The sequence below is a fragment of the Synchiropus splendidus genome, chromosome 18, assembly GCF_027744825.2.
Source record: "Synchiropus splendidus isolate RoL2022-P1 chromosome 18, RoL_Sspl_1.0, whole genome shotgun sequence".
NCBI classification, from domain to species: domain Eukaryota; kingdom Metazoa; phylum Chordata; class Actinopteri; order Syngnathiformes; family Callionymidae; genus Synchiropus; species Synchiropus splendidus.
The window spans coordinates 12,220,508-12,240,651 of NC_071351.1; the positions used below are offsets into that span (position 1 = coordinate 12,220,508).

At 41.3% G+C, this 20,144-nt stretch overlaps 2 protein-coding genes and 1 non-coding gene across 8 annotated transcripts; 1 reads left to right on the plus strand and 2 right to left on the minus strand.

The window, feature by feature from the left end:
- Nucleotides 1-4: 4 nt before the first annotated feature.
- LOC128749650 (glutathione hydrolase 7) lies at nt 5-5,532 on the minus strand. Of its 2 annotated transcripts, none has more exons than XM_053849451.1 (16): nt 5,368-5,532; nt 4,364-4,714; nt 4,053-4,279; nt 3,764-3,915; nt 3,578-3,695; nt 3,357-3,424; nt 2,991-3,064; nt 2,720-2,913; nt 2,413-2,500; nt 2,051-2,178; nt 1,879-1,967; nt 1,652-1,804; nt 1,324-1,438; nt 1,115-1,252; nt 945-1,044; nt 5-815 (listed from the first exon to the last, which is right to left on the minus strand). In XM_053849451.1, exons 2-16 carry the CDS (start codon nt 4,575-4,577, stop codon nt 643-645), a joined length of 2,031 nt encoding a protein of 676 aa, XP_053705426.1. In that variant the 5' UTR covers nt 4,578-4,714; nt 5,368-5,532; the 3' UTR covers nt 5-642. The 2 variants fall into 2 exon arrangements, with proteins under 2 accessions (XP_053705426.1, XP_053705425.1); XM_053849450.1 differs by lacking the exon at nt 5,368-5,532 and adding an exon at nt 5,130-5,275.
- Nucleotides 5,533-6,264: 732 nt separating this feature from the next.
- LOC128750101 (tumor protein p53-inducible nuclear protein 2) lies at nt 6,265-19,067 on the minus strand. 5 transcript variants are annotated; one of them, XM_053850302.1, is made up of 5 exons: nt 18,958-19,007; nt 18,146-18,233; nt 11,125-11,468; nt 9,677-10,232; nt 6,265-9,435 (listed from the first exon to the last, which is right to left on the minus strand). In XM_053850302.1, exons 3-5 carry the CDS (start codon nt 11,246-11,248, stop codon nt 9,168-9,170), a joined length of 948 nt encoding a protein of 315 aa, XP_053706277.1. In that variant the 5' UTR covers nt 11,249-11,468; nt 18,146-18,233; nt 18,958-19,007; the 3' UTR covers nt 6,265-9,167. The 5 variants fall into 5 exon arrangements, with proteins under 5 accessions (XP_053706277.1, XP_053706276.1, XP_053706278.1 ...); XM_053850301.1 differs by lacking the exon at nt 18,146-18,233 and having other exon boundaries at nt 18,958-19,067; XM_053850303.1 differs by lacking the exon at nt 18,958-19,007 and having other exon boundaries at nt 18,179-18,231.
- trnaa-ugc (transfer RNA alanine (anticodon UGC)) lies at nt 17,472-17,543 on the plus strand. The gene has a single exon. It is a non-coding gene; the product is annotated as a tRNA-Ala (tRNA).
- Nucleotides 19,068-20,144: the final 1,077 nt, after the last annotated feature.

The following is a 20,144-nucleotide window of genomic DNA, read 5'->3' on the forward strand; positions in this document are numbered from 1 at the left end:
GTTTTTTTCCAGCAATGTCTCATATTTATTTTTCAATTAATTTATTTTTACAGTACATTACAACATGTACACATGAAATAAAGAATATACTGTCGTGCAAACATGAGCATCAACAAAAAGGAATCAAATCATACTTTTACTGTTACGTATGAACAAAATATTGATATGTAATCACTAGAACAGGCCTCCACAAACTATTCATAGAAGGACGGTAACCAGTGTGGCTTCCTGCCATGAAATATTTCAAGAACAGGGATATAATGAACAAATTGACAGATTTAGCAATTTGTGAAAAATAAAACAATAACCAAAGCGTCCCAGCTAAAATAGCTCCTAGTAAGATAGTATAGTGTAAAAACAATATTTGTAATAAACAGTGAATGTGTGGAGTGTAATGACAACAACTCAACATCTATGTGTGGAGTATCAACAGCGCCTGGACATATGTACACGGAATAGGTAGACATGTTGCATGGCAGATGAGTGAACTGGGAGCTGTTTGGCTAGTTTAAAAATACATGACCTCCATGCAGATAATTCAACAAATAATATCATGATGTCACATTGTAGTTTGAGCTGAGACCATATCGTATAGTGAAGGTTGACAGGCACACCAAACTATCTCCAGTTATTACAGCCTTGCTATGGCATGAGAGACATTGTGATGGCTGACGCATCCACACTGCGAGGGTCCTTCACTCCGACAATGAGGTCATTTGTTCGCTGTGTACCTTCCACCAATGACAACACATCTTTCCGTTCAACTCTGTGACCTTTGGCTTGTAGTACCTTTATGTCTTCATCTGAAAACTCAGCTGCAGATGGAAGAAAGACAATAGTGTTTTGAAAATGGCACTGGAACAGGTGGTCTTCTGCCTGCCTTTTTCATAAAAGTATGTATTTTGAGGCAGCTGTCGCTTCTCTGAACTCTTTCAAATACTCACAGTCAACCAACAGTATATTGTTCTGCAGCTGTGGGTGGAGTCTTCCGTAGGACAGACTGTCGCTCATGTTTTTACGTGACGTCAGGACATTCATCAACACCTGGCGATGATTCGGAAAACGTCATCAGATGAGCAGTCTGGTTTAACGCAACTAACATTGTTATATTTACCTGCGTGATGCTACTTAGAGATCTGTCTGCGTGAGACGAACTGAGAGCCACATACGTGCCACAAAAGCCCACCGCTGGTCTTACGACTGTGGGCATCAGAAAGGACATGGGCCTCTTTCCAGGTTGAAGGTAGTTATGCTGGTGACAAGAGTAACCATTTAGATGACCCTATTTCTATTGCTATGTTTAAAAAAACAGGGCATATTTACTGGATTAGGTGATGAGCGTTGAGTCTTATTCGGCCAGGAGAAATCCAATATTTGGCTGTTCAACAGGACTCCAGACGGGGTCACCAGTTGGCTGCCGAAAGGTTTGTTCAATGAGCTGAGAAGGGAAAACAAACAACTCTCAGTTGACAGTAAACAAAATTGTTTGGTTGACTCTTTCTACAACCTGTTCCCTCCCCTACCACCCTGCAGCCACTCCCAAAACATAAACAGAAGCAGCACCACTTTAATTACTTGAACTCTTGTAACATGGGGAGCAACAAACGCACAAAAATAAGTTGATACAATTTGTCTTATCACATTGAAATACCTCACTACTGATACAATGTGGTCATCTGGGCCCATCACCATGACCTGTGCTGCTTGTCCACCCTCCTCCAGCACAAATGAAGGCGTGTAATGGCTGACCGGGTAAGTCTGAGAGTCACTGATCTTGTCACGCAGTTTGGATGCTTGTGTTTTGCTGTAAAACAATAACAGGAGACTAGTTTCACCACCAACAAATGTGGTGCCCACAAAGAGAACATCTGCTCGTACCTCAACATATTGGTGACCATGTCCGACACTGTCGAGTCAAACATGGGGTCTCCCAGCCCACTGGCCAAGCCCAGAGCGATCTTCACAGACTGTTAAATTACCAAGGATTAGATGGTTCTCTATTCTGCTAACTTGTTTTGAAGTGCACGACATGAGAATAGTGTGTAATTACCTCTGCAATGCGGTGATACATGCTGCTCCTCGGCACCTGACCAGTAATATTGAATCCTTCCAGAATGTTCAGAGCACTGATCAGTGCCACGCCTGCATGTGGGGCTGGGGCTGCTAACACATTGTACCCTTTGGAGAATGGTCAGACATTAAATATAAAGCGTGTATATCAACTTCACCATATGACTTTGATCTCTTATGACAGTATTATCGTTGAAAATACTTGACTTAAGATACTGCTGGGTAACACATTCACGCAAAACAAATATGTAAACGCCGAACGTGGGTGTAAACATGTCACCATGTGCATATGAACAGCATGACGTGGTCATAAAACAGAGGGAGGAAAGCTGTGTCGACAACCTTGATAGTGGATTTCAGCTGGTTGCTGCAGGACAGTACTGTAGTTGCTGAAGTCTTCTTCTACGAGCACGCCCCCACTCTCCTGCACCTGAAAAGAGGAAGTTTAAAGTAAAATACCACCACAATTCATTATGAGTGACTATGTAAAAATACCACACTGAAGTTCATTTGTAAAACAGAAAGCATCCCAAGCCAATGGCTGTGTATTTGAGGGACAACAGTCGAAGTTTCTACAGCGTGAGATAACGTATGACTGAATATTTCCCATTCTATATTGAGAGTCTATGTAAAATAGAAACCTACTTACTGCATTAACCATTTCCTGTGTTAAGTTTCCATTGTAAAATTCTGAAATCCCCTTCAAGGCAACGTCATCCAAGATGGCAGCCAAATCCAGGCGCCGGCTGAACAATCCAGGGAGAGGAGGCCGCCCGTTGGGAAGGAAAAGATCTCGGAATGCATCCGAAACGTTTTGGTCCTTGACCTTGGCGAGCGCGTCAGCTAGCGAAACAAAAACAACACATCAACATATTTGACAAGAAACTTACAATACATTTGAATCCACCCTGATCACTAACCTAAATCATGCGTAACATTGAATCCTTTTCGGGCAACATCTGCAGCCAGGGTAACCACATCTTTCCACTGCATCCTGGGGAATTAACAGGGTGTATCTACCAGTTTAAAAAGTCAATGTAGCAAATTGCAATGAGCTAGTTATGAGTATTTGTCAAGCCATTTTATCAGCTGACTGACTGGTGCATCAGGTCATCACAAGAGCTCTTTCACTAAAGATACAGACACTTCAAATTTCACCTCCTCTGCAGTAAAGATGGTAGTGCTTCAGCAGTTTACTGAATATATGCATTGATATCGCACCTGCACTTTATAATAGAAGAAAGGAAGTGGTAGAAAAAAATGAATAGAATGACCAGGATGAATACCTGCCATACAGCTGGTGTGCCTGATGCATCCCACTGAGCATGCCTGGTACTCCCACCAACAGCCCAGGCTGAAATGAAATGGCATTATTTAATCTGAATACATAAGTGTAACACGACATAAAATACTATGTAATTGACTACATCATAACCAAATGTGGTTTTCACTATTTAAAGTCTAGCCATGCTTCTGCTTTTATTCCAATTCAAATTAAATCACTTACCTTTAAGTGAAGATTTGTCTGCATCAGATCCTCATGAAGGCCAGCCGGGGCTGTCTCTCTGAAGTCGATGATCCTTGTCTTGTTCTTGCGTATATCATGCACCAACATGACTCCACCACTATCCAAAGTAAGATCTCATTTAAATCAGATTCTGTTTTATTTTTCAAGCTATTTTATGCAACTTACCCTCCCAAACCAGAGGTGTGTGGGTGGACAATTCCTAAACACAGAGAGGCGGCAATGGCTGCATCAACACTTGAACCTTGCTTCTCTAAAATTTCAAACCCGAGAGAGGTACATGGAGTGGCGTCAGTCACCACAGCTCCTTGGTTGAAGACCTAGCAAGAAAAAAAATACCTGTTTACAGACCGATGATGTCTTAAAGCGGATTTAATCGACTGCGTGGGGCCTCCAGCGTTTGAAACCATGTACAATCCTGTGTTATTACAACATAGTTACATGGGCACAGCCTCACCTGAGGATCTCCAAAGTAGATCTGCACGATGAGAGCTATCGTGACTCCAGTGGCGAAAGTGAGGCAAGCTGTGATAATGACTGTGAGCCCATCTCGCTGGCAAGCACATCCTTCCTGAAACGGGTCTGTTGTGGTCTCCCGAAAGGATGCAAAGTCCTTGTTTGCCAGATCTGAGGCTGAAGAGGGGAGACGCTGCAGTCGAGCTGACTTGAGGAACAGATCTGGGTCTAAAACAAAAAATATAAATTATAAAGTCCAATGTATTCATTATATAATCCTATTTAATCGAGGAATTCGGTAAAAAGTCCCACCTGTATCCTGCTCCGACAGGACAATGTCATCATCTTTGCGAAACCTGAGAGAGTTTTCTGTTGACAAATCATCTTCAGGCAATCTTGGAAAACTGGTAATGCTCATGTAGTCAACAGGCGAGTAGGCGCTCCCTAAGGTTTGCTGTGGATTGGAATCTTTAAGGTCCCCCGCGTTCGTGTTCCCCGTCCCACTGTCAGGGACCGCCGTGTTCATAACTGAATCTTATCTGTTAAAATAATAAAGAAGCTATTGTAGAATGTTCACATTTCTATATTGTGACTGGTCAAATTATACAGATCAATTCTATTGGTTTGATGACGAAGCTTCTCAAGGCTCAGTTCAATATCCACCTGAAAGAGAAATAAAATTGAACGTAAGGAAAACATAACCCGAGCAAACGGCATACGATCGTCTTAAATTGTATGAGACTAAATATAGCCTGACAACTAATAAAACGCTATTCAACGTGAGTAATGACGTAAGTACAGGTGTTTCTATTATTTTATTATGGTTAGATAATGAAAGCGGCATCTCCCTACAGACAACGAAACGCATGTTGACAATTAAAATGTGTTGTAGCGTGTCAAAAAACATAAACAAGATCTCAAATTTAAAATGAGCGTCTGAAGAAATGCCACTATTCCGATAAGGCAGCTAAGGAAACAAGCTAACACCGGCTACCTCCTCAGCGCACTTCCTCCATCTAAAACAAACAAATGACAGACCCGCAGGTAAATGACTATACCGCTTCAAATATGCGCTTACCTCCCTTGTGTCAAGCTGTGCAAGCAATACCAACGAGAATTTTGGTTCAGGGGGTAAAGCGAGGAGGGAAGAGGAAACCGTCGCCAAGACTACCGGCTGGCGGAGTTAGCATCAACAACCGGTATGACTTGTTATGCAAGCCGCGACGAAACGTTTCAACCCAAACGTGTCGTATCGATTAATTGAAGCTGGCAATAAATAAAAAAAAACAGGAATATATGAATCAATGACAACTTACTCGGCACAAGTATCCAGCAAGAGCTGTTGTTATGACGTCACAGTTCAGAGGAAGAGCAACATTAAGGTGCTACATTTAAGCCGGGAGAAGCAGACTGACAGGTTGTTTAAGATGAATGCCTTCTCCAGTTGCATTTTCTCTCCCGCCTATGACCCTCCTTTACCTGCTGTATCTCTTCATCTCATGCCAAGGAAATGTGATCCATCCTAAGCCACTTAATTGGGATTAAAGTTGCATTCATTCATTCATTCGATCAACTGATCTGATCCCCTTATTCTGAAATGTATTTCAGTCGCTCTTTATTTGTAGATGTAAAATAGGAATACAGATACTTCACCACACCCTCAGATTATGCTCATGATTTCATGACGCTCTTCAGGCATAACCACGATTATGTGGAGACATTTTCAGTTTCCACATAATTGAAATTATCCATTGAAATTACATTACAAATATAACTAAGTTGTCTTATGATCCAGTTTCTAAGATTTGAGAGCAGCACGGTAGTTTCTCTTACCGATTCCAAAGTCATCATTTGCTAGAAAGGAGGTATGATGAATAGTTTTGTTTTGTTGGGAACTCACCTAAACAAATACCAGAAAACACTATGTATTGGAGAGTAGTGTATGTGCTTCGTGAAACAGTTGAAATGTGTTTGGGAGGTTTGTAAGGAGAAACCAGCCCCATCTCTGATCTGGGTTCATTTTGGAAACAATAGCGAGGCACAGCCTCACAACAGGAAGTAGTTAAAACTCTGCCTTGAAGCTGGAATACACTCGTGATTTGAGACGGATGTGAATGTAGAGTCAGATTTACTGAGGCAGGATTGACCCCCAAACAACTGAACGGAATTCCACCGATAAAAATAACCACACAAGATTCAGGCGTTAACCTGAGTGTTTATTTGTTTCCGTTTTTTTGTAGGGTATCTGTTTTCTTCATGGAGTCCACCCTTTGAATATTTTTTGCATAGGTTTTCCTGACGGTGGAGCACTGTCCACTCTGGGGATGGAAAAATCAGTACATCACAGAAACCATGCAGAGAAAGTGAAAGGCACAATCACCATTGATCAGATACACCATTTTTATATTTCGTTCCGACAGAGGGGGCTGGGGGCGTCGCAGATAAGATGAAGGTGAGACCTCACGGTTGCTTTTAAGCTGCCATTGTTTCAGCGTAAAATTCCCCGGACATTCATTGCCTTGAATTTAAACATACTAATTGTGAACAGCAAGTCAAAACATTATAAGGGAAACCTTTTCAATTATATATTTATATTTCATATTTCAAAAACTCATATCTCTTCTGAAAAAAAAAAAAATCAGGTGTGCATTTCATCAGCCTTCTATTTGATGTTCTCCATTCCAAAACCTCACCCTTAACAATCAAAGACAGCATATTGACAGCACATTCCTCAACATGACATATCAGTTTGCAAACAAAAACAAACATGAGCGCGAACAGGAGGACGGAGACGATATGATTACCTTTTTAAGTCCAACCACACTGCTAGTTTTGAATATTTCATCAGAAGTAGTCAGGTGACAGTAAGCATGAAGTTTAAAGCATTTTTTTGGAGTCATTTTAAAGGATGTTGGTCTACAGCAGACAAGGATGCAGTAGAGGGTGAATGAAAGGAGAAGGGTGATGCAAATGTATAAGCAAACACGTTGGTGCTCAACTGGAAGTTGAAGCAAAACAGGTTTTCCGAAGCCAAATTGTTACCTCGGGAAAGTCAGCGAAGATAGAGATTAGACACAGTCAACATATTTGCAAATTGTATTACGTGAGTCACTTGTTCAGCAACTGCAGTGCAATTTATGTTAAACTACAAGCTTTCCCACCTAAATTCAATTCATTTATTGGTAAATTTTACGAATATATTTGACGTTGTAGCAAAGTTAAAGCAAGTCAATTAAAACAATAACCTAAAAATGTCGATGCTTCCTTCAAATAGTACATTTAAGGAGCCATTGTATCGAACAAAGATCACGTCATAAATGGAGCTGTATTGAATAGTCCCTGTAGGGGGCGGTGTTGCTCACAAGGCGCAGCAAAAATAAAAAATAAAATAAAATTATGGCGCCGTACTGTTTCGCCGGAGACAAGGATTTTAAGAACAACAGCCTTTTTTGGCCACTGAGAAGCCCCCTTCGTTCAGAATAATCACGCATAAACAGCATTCTCATCTGACCAAACGCAGCGCTGCAGGACCAAAACCCAGAGAGGCTCCGACATCAAAGAGGGGGTTATAATTTGTTCTGTAATATTTACAAAAGAAAAAAATGACTATTAATAATCATATTTTTTGAGTATTTCTAGCATTTTTACAAGTCGGTACACTTTCTCACACACAGAAAACAAAAAAAAAAAATCACAAAATAATGGAACACAACCACACATCACGCTGCTAAACTCACACAGGTATGACAGTGCAATCTTACATCCATGTCTCAAATAATTTACAAACATTAGTATACATTTCAGCACCATTGTTTACTGTTGTCATTGAATACATATCAGTACGCTAGATTTTTAAGGTGGACACTGTCAGATGTAATAGATGCTAAAACTCACGTCAAGAGAAAGATCATTGATGAAAGTGGATCTTGCAAAAAAAAAATATTTTTTTTTTTTAACTCTTGGAAAATAAGGAACACGACACACTGTGGGCGAACACAGCAAACGTGTGCCGGGCACTTCACTTTTCAGTCCACACCATTTAATGACCATCATGCTGTGAACCACCCACAGATTTTTTTTTTTAATTGAAAAGGACAAAAAAAAAACTTCAAAAACAGGCTCTTGTTAGTGGAACCATGCAACATTACGGACAGCAGGATGGATTTAAACCATAGAACAAAACAAAATAAAGAGTTGCCACCAGTACCGTGCCACACCTACTTTTTCTCTTCTAACCTTGTAAACTTAAGACAAGCCGTGAGACCAGAAACTGAACTCATTTTTTTGACAGATTGTGCAATCCTTCACTGGGTTTTTTTTAAATACGCATTTTCTCAAAATTTATATCTAAAAAAAATCATCTATATACCAACTTGGTTCTGATAATCACAAGCTTCTCTTAAATTTACATCACACTTGCATCCAAATCTTTCATATATATCTTATTCATCTTGTTGTCTACGTCACTCTTTAGTCTGTTTTGCTTCTTCTCTCACCCCCTTCTACTTGCTCTCGCCCTTCTTCCAGTGAGAGGAACCACTTTCACAGACTAAATCGTCCTGTTTGACTGATGGATGTCTCTCACTGGGCCCACACACGGTTTACACTTCTGTCATTTATTCTGACAAATTAAAGGAGAAAACAGAAATGACACCATGCAAGACTGCCGCAATGTTGCATTGTCCCCACCAAAAAGCTGTTAATAGAATCAGCACATTTATGAATGCAAATCCCAAATTGCCAACTCTGAAGTATTCAGATGGATACGAAACATGCCGTGAGGAAAAAAACTGAATAACAAGAAGGAAAAAGTAGCGGATCTAATCTTTGATATTCTTTTTTAGACATTTTTGATACTATCTATATATTGTTTTTAATTTTTTTTTTGTGATACTGCAAAGAACGATTACTAAAGTTCTCCTAAGAGCTAAGTCAGAGGGCTCGATTGACAACAGCATAACCAGGCATAAAATAGCAAGTGGAATAATTGATGTGAAATAAAAACATATTGGCTGTATTAAACCAAAAACACGGCGGAGATTTTACAGGTGACTCTTGGAGTTGACTTTCACTACAAACGCCCTCAGAGTAAACAATAACCCCTGGTTATGCAGGTTTAGTGGCAGAAGTTGCGCTTGCTAGGCTGGTGAAGGAAGGTGTTTCTGGCGTGAGCTGCGTGGCGAGGAACCTGTTCCCGGGTGCGATTTTGGCGTTGGATGCGGTTGCGTGCCAGCTGGCGCCGTTCGATACGGGCTTTGCTACGCTGCACCCTTGCCACTTGGGTGACCTTTGCCAGAGCACCAGCCTGGGCAGCTGCCCCACGGATCACCCTGGTGGGCATAGTAGTTTGGAGTGCAGGGACGGCTGCTGGTTCAGCCACCCGACTGGAGGAGAAACAGGATTGGAATTAGACTTTCAAACACAACAAATGGTATGACTGAACTTGTCTGAATTGGTCAGGAAACTACCAAATAAATAAAGAGGAATTAAGGTATAGTTTAGAGCAGTGGTTCTCAACTGGCTTTGGGACCCACCATCACCCCTCAAATACCCCTCAAAACTCATGGAAAAGGCCCGCAACCACCAGTTGAGAACAGCTGGTTGAGTGCACCAACTCTTCCTCACCTCACACTGCTCGCCAGACTGGTCACGCTCTCCTCTCCCACCACAGACAGGTTGCCGTTTGACACCATGGAAACGTTGGCAGGGGAGACGTACACAGACATACTAGGGTGCTCGATGAGCAGGTCTTCCATAGGGCTGGTCTCGGCGGTGGCTCCTTCTGCAGTGAAACAGGGGGGAGGGGTGACAAACCAGCTCTCATCCATGCAACCTCTCTCTGAGCCTGCCCTACTGCTACTCCCGCTGGCCCCGCACTCACTCCCAGAGCTAGGAGACATTGACAGGGCGGAGGAGGGTGTGGACAGTCTCGCACGTCTTGGTTGGGTGACGGGAGTTAGGGCGCCTGAGTCTGACGGGCAAGACGTGGCATCTGGTGATGTGATAGCACCTTGCGCCCGACTTCTATGTGTTCTACGGCGCTTATTCAGTGCGTGAGGAGTAAAAGTTGGGCTTTCAGTCCGTGGAATAGTATCCAGGTGATTGAGTTGGTGACTGTCTGGGCATGAACGTGCAGCGGGTTGGGCTCCTGTCTCAGCCTGCATCATGCAGTCAGGCTCACCTGAACAACATGGCAGTGAGGAGACCAGGGATCAAGAGGAAATGGGAATTTAAGTGAGACATAATCATGCAGGTGGAGGAGCATTTATGGGGATCACATACGCACGCGCACACATACCAGTGTGAGAAATATAGGGGGATTTTAAATATTGAAGGAAGGGGGGAGAGAGGGGGCAGGGAAACACAGAACAGAGTCACATCGTTAGTTGTGTTGACCCTCTCAGGCTCTGATTTGAAGTCAAGTTTTATTTTGGGGGTTCACACAGTCAAGCTGAGTCAGGAGTCGCCTTTGTCATGACCGCGATCATAAACAAAGATGGAACAAATGTGTGTTCACTGACTGAGTTGTGTGTCTGCTGTCTGGTTCAGCAACTGACTGGGTGGCACTTTTCACACTCCCTATCATGAGTGATGACATCATCCACTGATCCATGGATTAACACTTTAGGGGCAGAGACCATGACAAGAACCTGTTTTTTTTTTTACCTCCATTGTTGTTGTTCCATAGAATCACAATAACTATACAATATTAATTCTCACAATATTGTTGACTGTATTCTATTCTGCATCTTTACATCACAACATGTTCTTTTATCCCATATTTAAAGCCAACACTCAAACAATAGCACATAAATGTTATGAATTTTGTCAGTTTAACTTGTATACTCCGATCTATTTAAGCTTATTACTGTAATCTGTAGTGAAAATGGTTACTGACTTTTGTATTATGCGAGATAAAACTCCATTATAATGAGGCAACACTTTCATTGTTAAATTACACGAACATCCAACACCACCCAGCTTCACCTGAATTCTTAAATTATGACACAATCTCACGAGACAATGCGTTGTATTTTCACTCACTTAAGACCAAACCCTAATATTCAACTCACCGGGCAAGTTAACAAGCATCCATCCCTCTTCATCGGCCTCCGTCACACAAGGTTTCGGTCCATTCAGCTCAGCCGCCACCTCCTCCACCTCTCCAAACAACAAGTTGCTGAGACGTTGGAACATGACTGTCAAGTGTTGAGGACGTAGGTGCTCTTTGCGAGTTTAAAAAAAAGGTTGAGCTGCCTTGGAATTTTATAGCAATGTATGTCACTGCTGCACAGCTGTTGTATGTGTTGTGTTATTTCTGAGTCTCCTGTTGTCACTCGAAGCCCTGCGCTGGAACTTGGGAGTCGATGAGCTTCTGTAGTGCAAATGTAAGGTTTACTTGGTTTGGAGCAAAGGCCTGTGAAGAGAGAGCAGATGAAGTGGCGTGTTAGTGTCAGATTTAAACAAGGGATTTGAATGCCCAAACACGCTTTTTGTTCAAAGATAATACAAGACCGATGTGATGCTTCTTTCATAACCCAAATCCATCATTTCAAATGTTGACAGAATGGAGAATCACTTCGTGTGAGCGTGGTAACTGTGTGACTGAAACGTAGCTGATGATGTAATCTGCCACAGATGTTTCAACAGCTTCAGTCAAAGTTCTGTTCACTTTGGCTGGAGAGCAGAGATCAGGGAGCATTGTTTAGACCTTTCCCCCATATCTATTTTTATCACACGAACTTTCACCTTGGTTTCTGAACTGGGCTAAGTTCATGGTCCTGAACGTGCCCTTATTATTTACATTACAGCCCATCATCACTATATATTTCATATTAATGATATTGTTGTCATTTACCGCTATTTTTTAATTTAAACTTGTTTAAATATGTGGTCAAATAAATGTCTGGACGCATGCTGTCGAGATGTGCCCATATTTGGGATTGCCATGGTGACATGGAGCATAAAACATCCCAACTTCAGTCATGCATTAAGAGTTTATGTGTCTTATGTAATGGCTGATCAACTGTTTCCATTTAAAACCACTTGCACAAGTAGGGTTTTATATTTCAGCATCTGTTTCCTTGCCTAATCTTGTCCTGTATGAATAGCAAACTTTCTTTTGTTAACTTTGTTTAATAGGAAATGTAACTGTGTGATGGGTGAATAGTACTTGTGTATATTTGTATAAACGCTACTGTGTATAGTAATTAAAACGACAAATCGTTCCAAGATAATAATTGCAGCAAAATAACCACCCAAACAACTATCTACTGTTTGAGGGCATAAAATGACCTCAGAGAAAATTCAGCCATGTGGGCGGGGTTAAGCAGGTGGGCGGAGTGTAGCAGAATGAAAACAAGACGCATGTGACGTCACAACGTCGTCACCGACGCTAACGGAGGCTGCAGAGTATTTGACGACCACAGGAGTCATAAAAAACGATCCCAAACACAAGAAATCACTCATGTAGTTTGTCTTTTTAAATGTGTTTCCGCGTTAACACGTCTCCTTATGGTACATGAACAGACTGCGGTCGAATAAAATGAAATAAATGACGCGAAAAAAGACGTCTGAACGAATGTATCGAGCGCCAGAAGCTTGAATTGTGACAGAAATATCAACGATGGTGATCGTGTTGACTGAGTAAGAAAGGACTGAGGAGGCTCTGTCGAGTGCATCCAGGCTAAAGATGAATTATCCGTGTAAGCCCTGCAGCTGAAGGGTCAAAGCAATGACAGATGAGCCTCAACGACACGACGGACGGATCGAATGGAAAAGAACTGGGACGACACACACCTTCGTTAATTCTTCACAAAAGACAATTTTATCATTTACAGACAAAAGAAGCCCAGTCGCAAAGGTCCGCCTCCTCACAAATATCAACATCCGCCGCCATCGACCTGAGTCCACATCAGCATTCGGTATGTAACGTCCTCCAGCAGGATGAAGGCTGGTGTCAATTTACTGGGAATCGAACCTTCTGTCGACTCTGAAAACCATTTTGATGTCGAGTGCACGACGGTATACGTTTCTATTCGTGACCTAATAAAAGCTCGCAGCTAAATATAACTCGGTCCAAAATAGTATGTTATTGTAACACACCAGACGAGGCTATTACATAAAAACAATGTTAGTCGGGTGTCAATAAAGCGGGCAGACGATGTTTGAGGAGTGTAGCAGCTCAGCAGTGGCCTGATGTCTCACACAGTTTAGACACAAAACAGAAGGATTCGAACAAAAACAAAACATCTTACCTGCCTTTGCAATATTATTCAAGTTGTAAACGAGATCACACACAGTAGAAACGACGATTATTCTTAAAGCACAGCTTTAGATTGCCTTGAAATTGAGGTAGCTAAAAAACCATAATAGAAAAATAAAAGGCTTTCTTCTCAGAAGAAGGACTTCGTGTAAAATGTTACACTGATGTTTCTCAGATCATGACACCTGCAGCGCTATCCTCTACTATGTATATTTAAATGCAATCTGCTGCAGGTTTTCCTTGTTTATTGCTGCCTCCAGCTGATCCTCGGATCAGTATGTAGAACGTACAAAACAGCTGATTGTGAGATCACAATGTCGCGGGGCACGCCCATTTCCACGCCCATCTCAGACGAACCAGCCAATCAGAATATTACAGCAGACACGGGCCTGGGCGCTTGGTAACAGGGGGGCTGGGCGAGAGGGGCTGTCAACCAGCGCACAGAATGACAAGCGGGCTGATCCCTGATCAGATCCTGCTCACTATCACTGCGATTGAAGGCAGTAGCCGGGGGGATGGTAAACTGATCCTGAGTCTGCGTAAACACTAACATGGCTAAATAGGTATTTGTAGCCAAAAAAGTGACTCAACTGTAATGTTGGTGTTCATTTCACCATGAAACAATGGCGATAAACCTTCACAGTTGTAAATAACAATAATAATAAACTCTAACATATATCGAAAAGTACGTTTTCATTGACTTCATGATCAAAATATTCACAGAAATTGACATTACTCAGCATCATATTTGAAGCCGGCCCCCCTCCCCCTCGAGCATCCCCTCACTCTTCCACAGAGGGGATGGACCACAGTGGGATTCTCAACACGTAGCAGCCAATCAAACGACTACCTTCTGGATGCAGTATGAAAGTAACCAATGACAAAAGAGTTCCCGCGTGCGTTCCCGACCCCCAGCGGTCATCTGAACGCAATGCAGTCTGGACCACTCGACTTATTCTCAGGTGCTCACGGATGACAAATGACGTTACACCGACCAATCCACCTCCCTGTTTTGAATAAAGAAGCAAAACTGTGTTTTAAGGTCCGTTTGTAAGGTGTCCCCATAAGTGTGGATAGTTTGGACAGTTTGAGTTCTAAATGATCTTTAGTAATTCACATTACTAATTCAGTTTGGTGGGTTTCTGATGTCGAAAAGAGTTTGTTTGCGGTTGCCAACACTGCTGGCAACAACCTATGTGGAGAGCTCAGTGTACCATAAAAGGCACGTTAAAGTAAACACAAAAACATGCCGTTTTTATTCATATTGCATCACTATCTGTCTATTTCTAAATTATTATTATTTGTTTAGTTAGAAATAATTCATTTGTTTGATGCTCTTATTTTATGCTATTAATTTAAGTTGTGTAATACTATGTTGTGAATTTGTTTTTTTTATTTTATGTCTCGTGTTGCAGTGAGAAGTTGAATTTTCCCATTGTGGGAAGAATATAATGTTTTTATTTGATCTCATTCAATGTGCCTAAAACTTCTATCCACAAGAACAGGACATTGACAAACAAACACAACTGGTAAGATTATCTTGGTGATATTTCTCCCACAGCAGTCCATTTGACATCATCTCTGACTGTAACACAGGAATGTCAGTCCTCAAGTTGGACAAGCGCTGGGCTCAAATCATAAACAACCCCGCCTGCCAGCGTTTGTCTCCCAGCTGGTCTGTCAGACAGGCTCTTCTCAGTTAATTTCCTTGACTGGACTTTGCCATGGTGTTATAAAACCTGAGTGAGATGATAGCAACAGCAGAGCTCAGACAGAACTTCTTGAAGGGCGAGATGATAAGGTTTCCACCTCTACTATTACCAGGTGCTAGGCAACTCACACACACGCAAACTCCAGGGCAGGCAAGATGAATAAACTTAGGCTGCTTAGGCAGTGAATATTGCAAGCTAGAACAGTGAGCCTATCTTGTGTTAACGTGTTCTCAGTCAAAAAAGTGGAGTAATGTCATGTCGTGAGTTTGTTCTGTCAGTATCTTATGAAACTCAACAATACACTGTATTGTAAATAGATGCAAAGTGTGTTAACATGTCATCCATATTGACCTTGTGGTATTGCTCACATCAGTAGTGTAGTCAGAGAATATTATTTATACTTACACTGTTAAAAAAAAAATCAGTAATAGAATTTAAAACAGCCTGAGTGATCTTGCTTGTTCTGGTGCGTGTTCATGAAAGTGTCAGTTTTCTTCCCGCATTCCTGCACTCGACTGGAGTTGATTATAGGTGCTGCTGTGTCATTTCACTGTGGACTGACTGGACCAGTTGAGTGGCTTGATGACCTCTGTGTGTGAAGCCAGCCCATTGGCTGGTCTTCAGTGGTAGGTGGTATCTACTAGCTTTAACCATATACTGGTTGTATGCTGGCTCAGTGTTGTTTAGCAAAACAAGCCAGTCATATAAATGTGTTTGTAAGTATGTAAAGTAAACATTGTCCATGTCTTCCCCCCCAAAACTGAGTCAAGCGCTTAGTACTTGCTCTCCAGTCAGACTAAATGCAGCATTACGCAGATTGATCCAACATAAAATATCCACTGCTCTTTTTCAGAACTTGCTGTGGAGACCCCCTATTTTCCAAGCTTGTCGAAGAACTGGGGGAAAGGTTACGCAGCCTCTTTCTCTCCCTCTCCCTCTCTCCCTCCCTGCATGTGATCACGATCATGAATTTGACATGCAGCTCTTGTTCAGCGGCATGCCTGTCCTTGTCCCGGCTGACCCAGCTCAGGCATGTGCATGAACGAGAAAAAGAGGGCTTCAAACACTGCCACATAAACTCTGGTTAGAGGCATAGGTGTGGCACTGGACAGGTGACTCATCAGTCGCGTGACTTCAGAGGAAAAACAAGTCATGAATGGAATTCTTTTTCTTGAAATGACTGTCATGGAAACAGATGTGTTGCCTCCACGTTTAAAAAGGGTGGTAATGCGCACCAAGCGTTCTTTTACTCTACATGACCTTGATGCATCTCTCATGTGTTTTGACCCCGCCACCACTGCAGTTTTTATTTTTGGTGCCTCTCCCCAGGCCTCGCGGCCTCAACTCTGCAGTAGGTGATAAGAAATGTAGACCCAGAAGATAAGTGTCATCTCTACCTTGCACCACAAACTGACCCATAAATGACCCACACAGTTCATAGTTACAAATACACTCTGTTTTAGAAACGTAATTACAATTTTACTATAATTTCAAAACGTCATAAAGCCAACATCAACATGTGTCTGGTCTAAGTTGAGTCACAGGTGTTCACTGGTCTAGTTTCCACCAATGTAAACCAGTGTTGACATAACATAATATAATCATAACTCAAAGTTAAATGTAGGAGGGTTCAGATCAGGAATCCTTTGCTGCCTCTCATATTGCATAAGTTTGTCTGGACATGTAAACCCAGCCAGCACACCACAGTCCCAAGATAACCTGCCTAAACACAGATATGCTAAAACCGACTCGCTCAGCAAACAGCCCTGTGTGTCGCTGTGGTCTCAACTGACCAGCCTATGACATACAAATAAAAACAACCCATTTCACTGTTTGTTTTTCAGGCCCCACCTGGGAAATTGTGCCGGTAAAATGCTTCGTGCCAATAGGTCTTTCCCTACAAGGCCACCGCAAACAGAGCATGGGACTGGTGTCCTTGGCAAGTGTGTGCTGATAAACACACTATTGGGAGGGACAGACTGTGCTCTCCAGAAAGACATGGTTGTACATGCACTGCTTTAGTAGATCGTGGAAAATTAACTGTGTGGCATAACCTATATACTCTCAACAATAAACTGATACACTGACAACATAACTATATATAAAACTAATGAATGATAAACTGACTCAAGGTGACTATATTTCTCTGGACCCACGGTTCACCAATGGAGTTGCTCCTCCTGCAGGACTCTTCAGATGACACACAATGGCAAATACCTGCTTAAATATGCCAATCTTTAAATCTTCAAAAAGTCTTCCAATTAGGTTTGCTCGCCACTTCAAAACAAGTTACACGGATGACATAACATTGCATAACTTCACGTCTCCAGAGGCGCTGGGAATAAGTTGCTCAGCTGTTCGTCTATTATTACAACACAAGAACTTGACAAACACGCATGCGCACTGTTTATAGAACCTCTTTCTCCCACTGTCGTACGTCAACGGGGATGTAGCTCAGTGGTAGAGCGCATGCTTTGCATGTATGAGGCCCCGGGTTCAATCCCCGGCATCTCCACTTTTTTTTTTTTTTTTAATAGATCGGTTTGACTCATATTTTAATGCGATTTCTCTCATTTGTTCAACATTACAAATGTTTCTACTACCATAATACGTATTTTAATATAAATTATAGATAACATAATATTCACATTACATTCCTCTGGAAATGATGTACCACAAACACCCTTAAAATATTTTTTCCTCACAACAAAAAAACTAAATTTTATGATGGAATGTTCATCCATGATTCAATAAAAAAAAAGTCGAGCTATATATATATATATATATATATATATATATATATATATATATATATATAGAGAGAGAGAGAGAGAGAGAGAGAGAGAGAGAGAGAGAGAGAGAGAGAGAGAGAGAGACTTTATTTTTTTTATTTTGAATATAAACGGACTTAAACACATTAATTGAAGTTTTCACATAATTCCAGCAAATCGGCAACAAAAATATTGCTGTTTAATGTCCACAAATAAACTATTATGAAGTATCACATGAAATCAGTACTGGATTGCCAAAGTTTGTGACAACGAAAGCCATGTTCTGGCTAAATAACAAATGAGAAGACGATACGAGTCATTTTGGACGTGCAGGTGTACAACTAACCTCTGAGCAGACATGGCTGACACACATTCATACCTCCTTCTTTTAGCAGGTTGGTGAAGGTTGATGGCGCAGCAGGACACACTATCTGCTGTGAAATAAGACCACACCTTGGGTCAAGCCCTCACATGTTCGAATCCCATAACTGCTCAGCCTACACGGAACACAGTGACCTCAAAATGCCTGTTAAGGGCGACCTCCCTACATCAGCCACTGTCTTCTTAGGTACATACAGGGGCATCAAGTCTTTGTCTACAACTGCAGTTATCATCAAGGGCAGAGGTTCATATGTGGAAAAAACGTTTGGCTGACAATTATTTTAAATTAAGTAAATAAACTTCATTCAAACAATCACCGGAGACTCTCACCCTCAATCACCAAGAGACCATCGCACACAAATCTATCTATCTATCTATCTATCTATATATATATATATATATATATATATATATATATATATATATATATATATATATATATATATATATATATATATATATATATATATATATATATAGTATAATTGTAACTGACACAGAAAAATATATGGAGGCGTATTTGTTGAAGGCGTTTTTAATTGTAATTTAATGTATCGGTCATCCCCTCCTCTCTTGATATTTGGCTCCCTCTTGTGTCGCATCAAAGACCACATTCAGAACTTAAAAACGCAAAAATAAGTCATATAAAAATATGTATCCTTTGACAGTGCGTGCTCAGTTGGGACCAATGTATTTAGTGGTAAATAAAAGTCAAATTCTTTTCCAAAATAAAAGTGGTAGGACACGGTTTAGATGCTTGGAGGACGTTTCTCCTACCTTCGCGCCATGCTCTCTTCAGCCCGCAGCCTCTCGTTAAAAAGTCGTCCTGACGACTCTCACGACTTTTCCTGAGTATTTCTTTTAAAGGTTACGATGTGTGGTTTCTGACTTTTATCAAGTATGGATCAAAGTTTTGGACAATCAAACAACCGAACCCGCCTTCATTAGAAAAGAGTGAAACAGTTACGTCATTTAGAGATAAGAGCTTAAAGAGCTTAATGGTGTGGTTTTGTTTGACGAAACACACGCTGTTTTAAACTATCGGCGAGTTATTGAGCTTTGACTGCCCCCAGTTGGTTGAAACAGGAACTGCAGCGAATGTCACGCAGTAGCTGGATGCGAACAATAGATGGCGCAAGCCGATGGACGTATAGATCATTGGTAAATATTTCAGTTGCAACAGCCGTTTATATATGATTGAAACAGAAGCGCCCCTCTATGGTCGATAACGGAACCGGCAATGGAACTCACTGGCACTATCTATGACAGGCATGGATGAGTTTAAGACGCTTCAATCTTTACTGCTCTTATATATCACAACATACCACGACTAATGGCACCATATATTGAGAACATGAAAGGCCCTCAGCAGCAGGCCACGCGTCTGGCTGTTGTCCAGATAAGAAGGAATCAATCCAGACACACACAAACCGAAGCCCATGTCTTGATCAAGTCTCACACAATTCCAGCTTTTAAGGTCACACGCACACACACGTACACACAGGTTACAAAACAATAACACACCTGCCAGCACGAGTTTCCAAAAGCCATTCAAAGACAAAGTCGACTGTCAGCGCCTCTTCCAAAAATGTTTCCATCTGAGAATGAAAGTGTGGTCATATCGCAAGCTATTGGTCTGATGTTTGCTGAAAATGTCACGAGGCAGTCACCAAATAATCAGCAATGACTCCACAAAGAGGCTTATTATTGAGTGGTGACGGAGTAGATATGCAGCAGGCTGTGAATAGACTCCGCAACTTAGGTCAGATAATTATACAAAATATCACATGAAAAACAGTTAATAACAAATCAATTTGGGTTATGTCTATTCATGTTATGAAAGATTTATAACTGGAACTTTATTCTTCATCTAAATCAATAAAAACTTATATGAACTAACTGATATGTTTATTTTCCTATTATATGAACTTTCATTTCCCCATTATATGTCACAAATTATTTTA

Excerpts from the sequence above, each read along its gene's own strand:
- LOC128749650 (XM_053849451.1), bottom strand. The coding sequence starts at position 4,577 with ATGAACACGGCGGTCCCTGACAGTGGGACGGGGAACACGAACGCGGGG. Across the intron at positions 3,425-3,577 it reads AGACAAATCTTCACTTAAAG|CCTGGGCTGTTGGTGGGAGT; the intron begins GTAAGTGATTTA and ends ATTTCATTTCAG. Across the intron at positions 1,253-1,323 it reads AACGCTCATCACCTAATCCA|CATAACTACCTTCAACCTGG; the intron begins GTAAATATGCCC and ends TCTTGTCACCAG.
- LOC128750101 (XM_053850301.1), bottom strand. The coding sequence starts at position 11,248 with ATGTTCCAACGTCTCAGCAACTTGTTGTTTGGAGAGGTGGAGGAGGTG. Across the intron at positions 10,233-11,124 it reads GATGCTTGTTAACTTGCCCG|GTGAGCCTGACTGCATGATG; the intron begins GTGAGTTGAATA and ends CATGTTGTTCAG. Across the intron at positions 9,436-9,676 it reads AGTCTGGCGAGCAGTGTGAG|TCGGGTGGCTGAACCAGCAG; the intron begins GTGAGGAAGAGT and ends TTTCTCCTCCAG.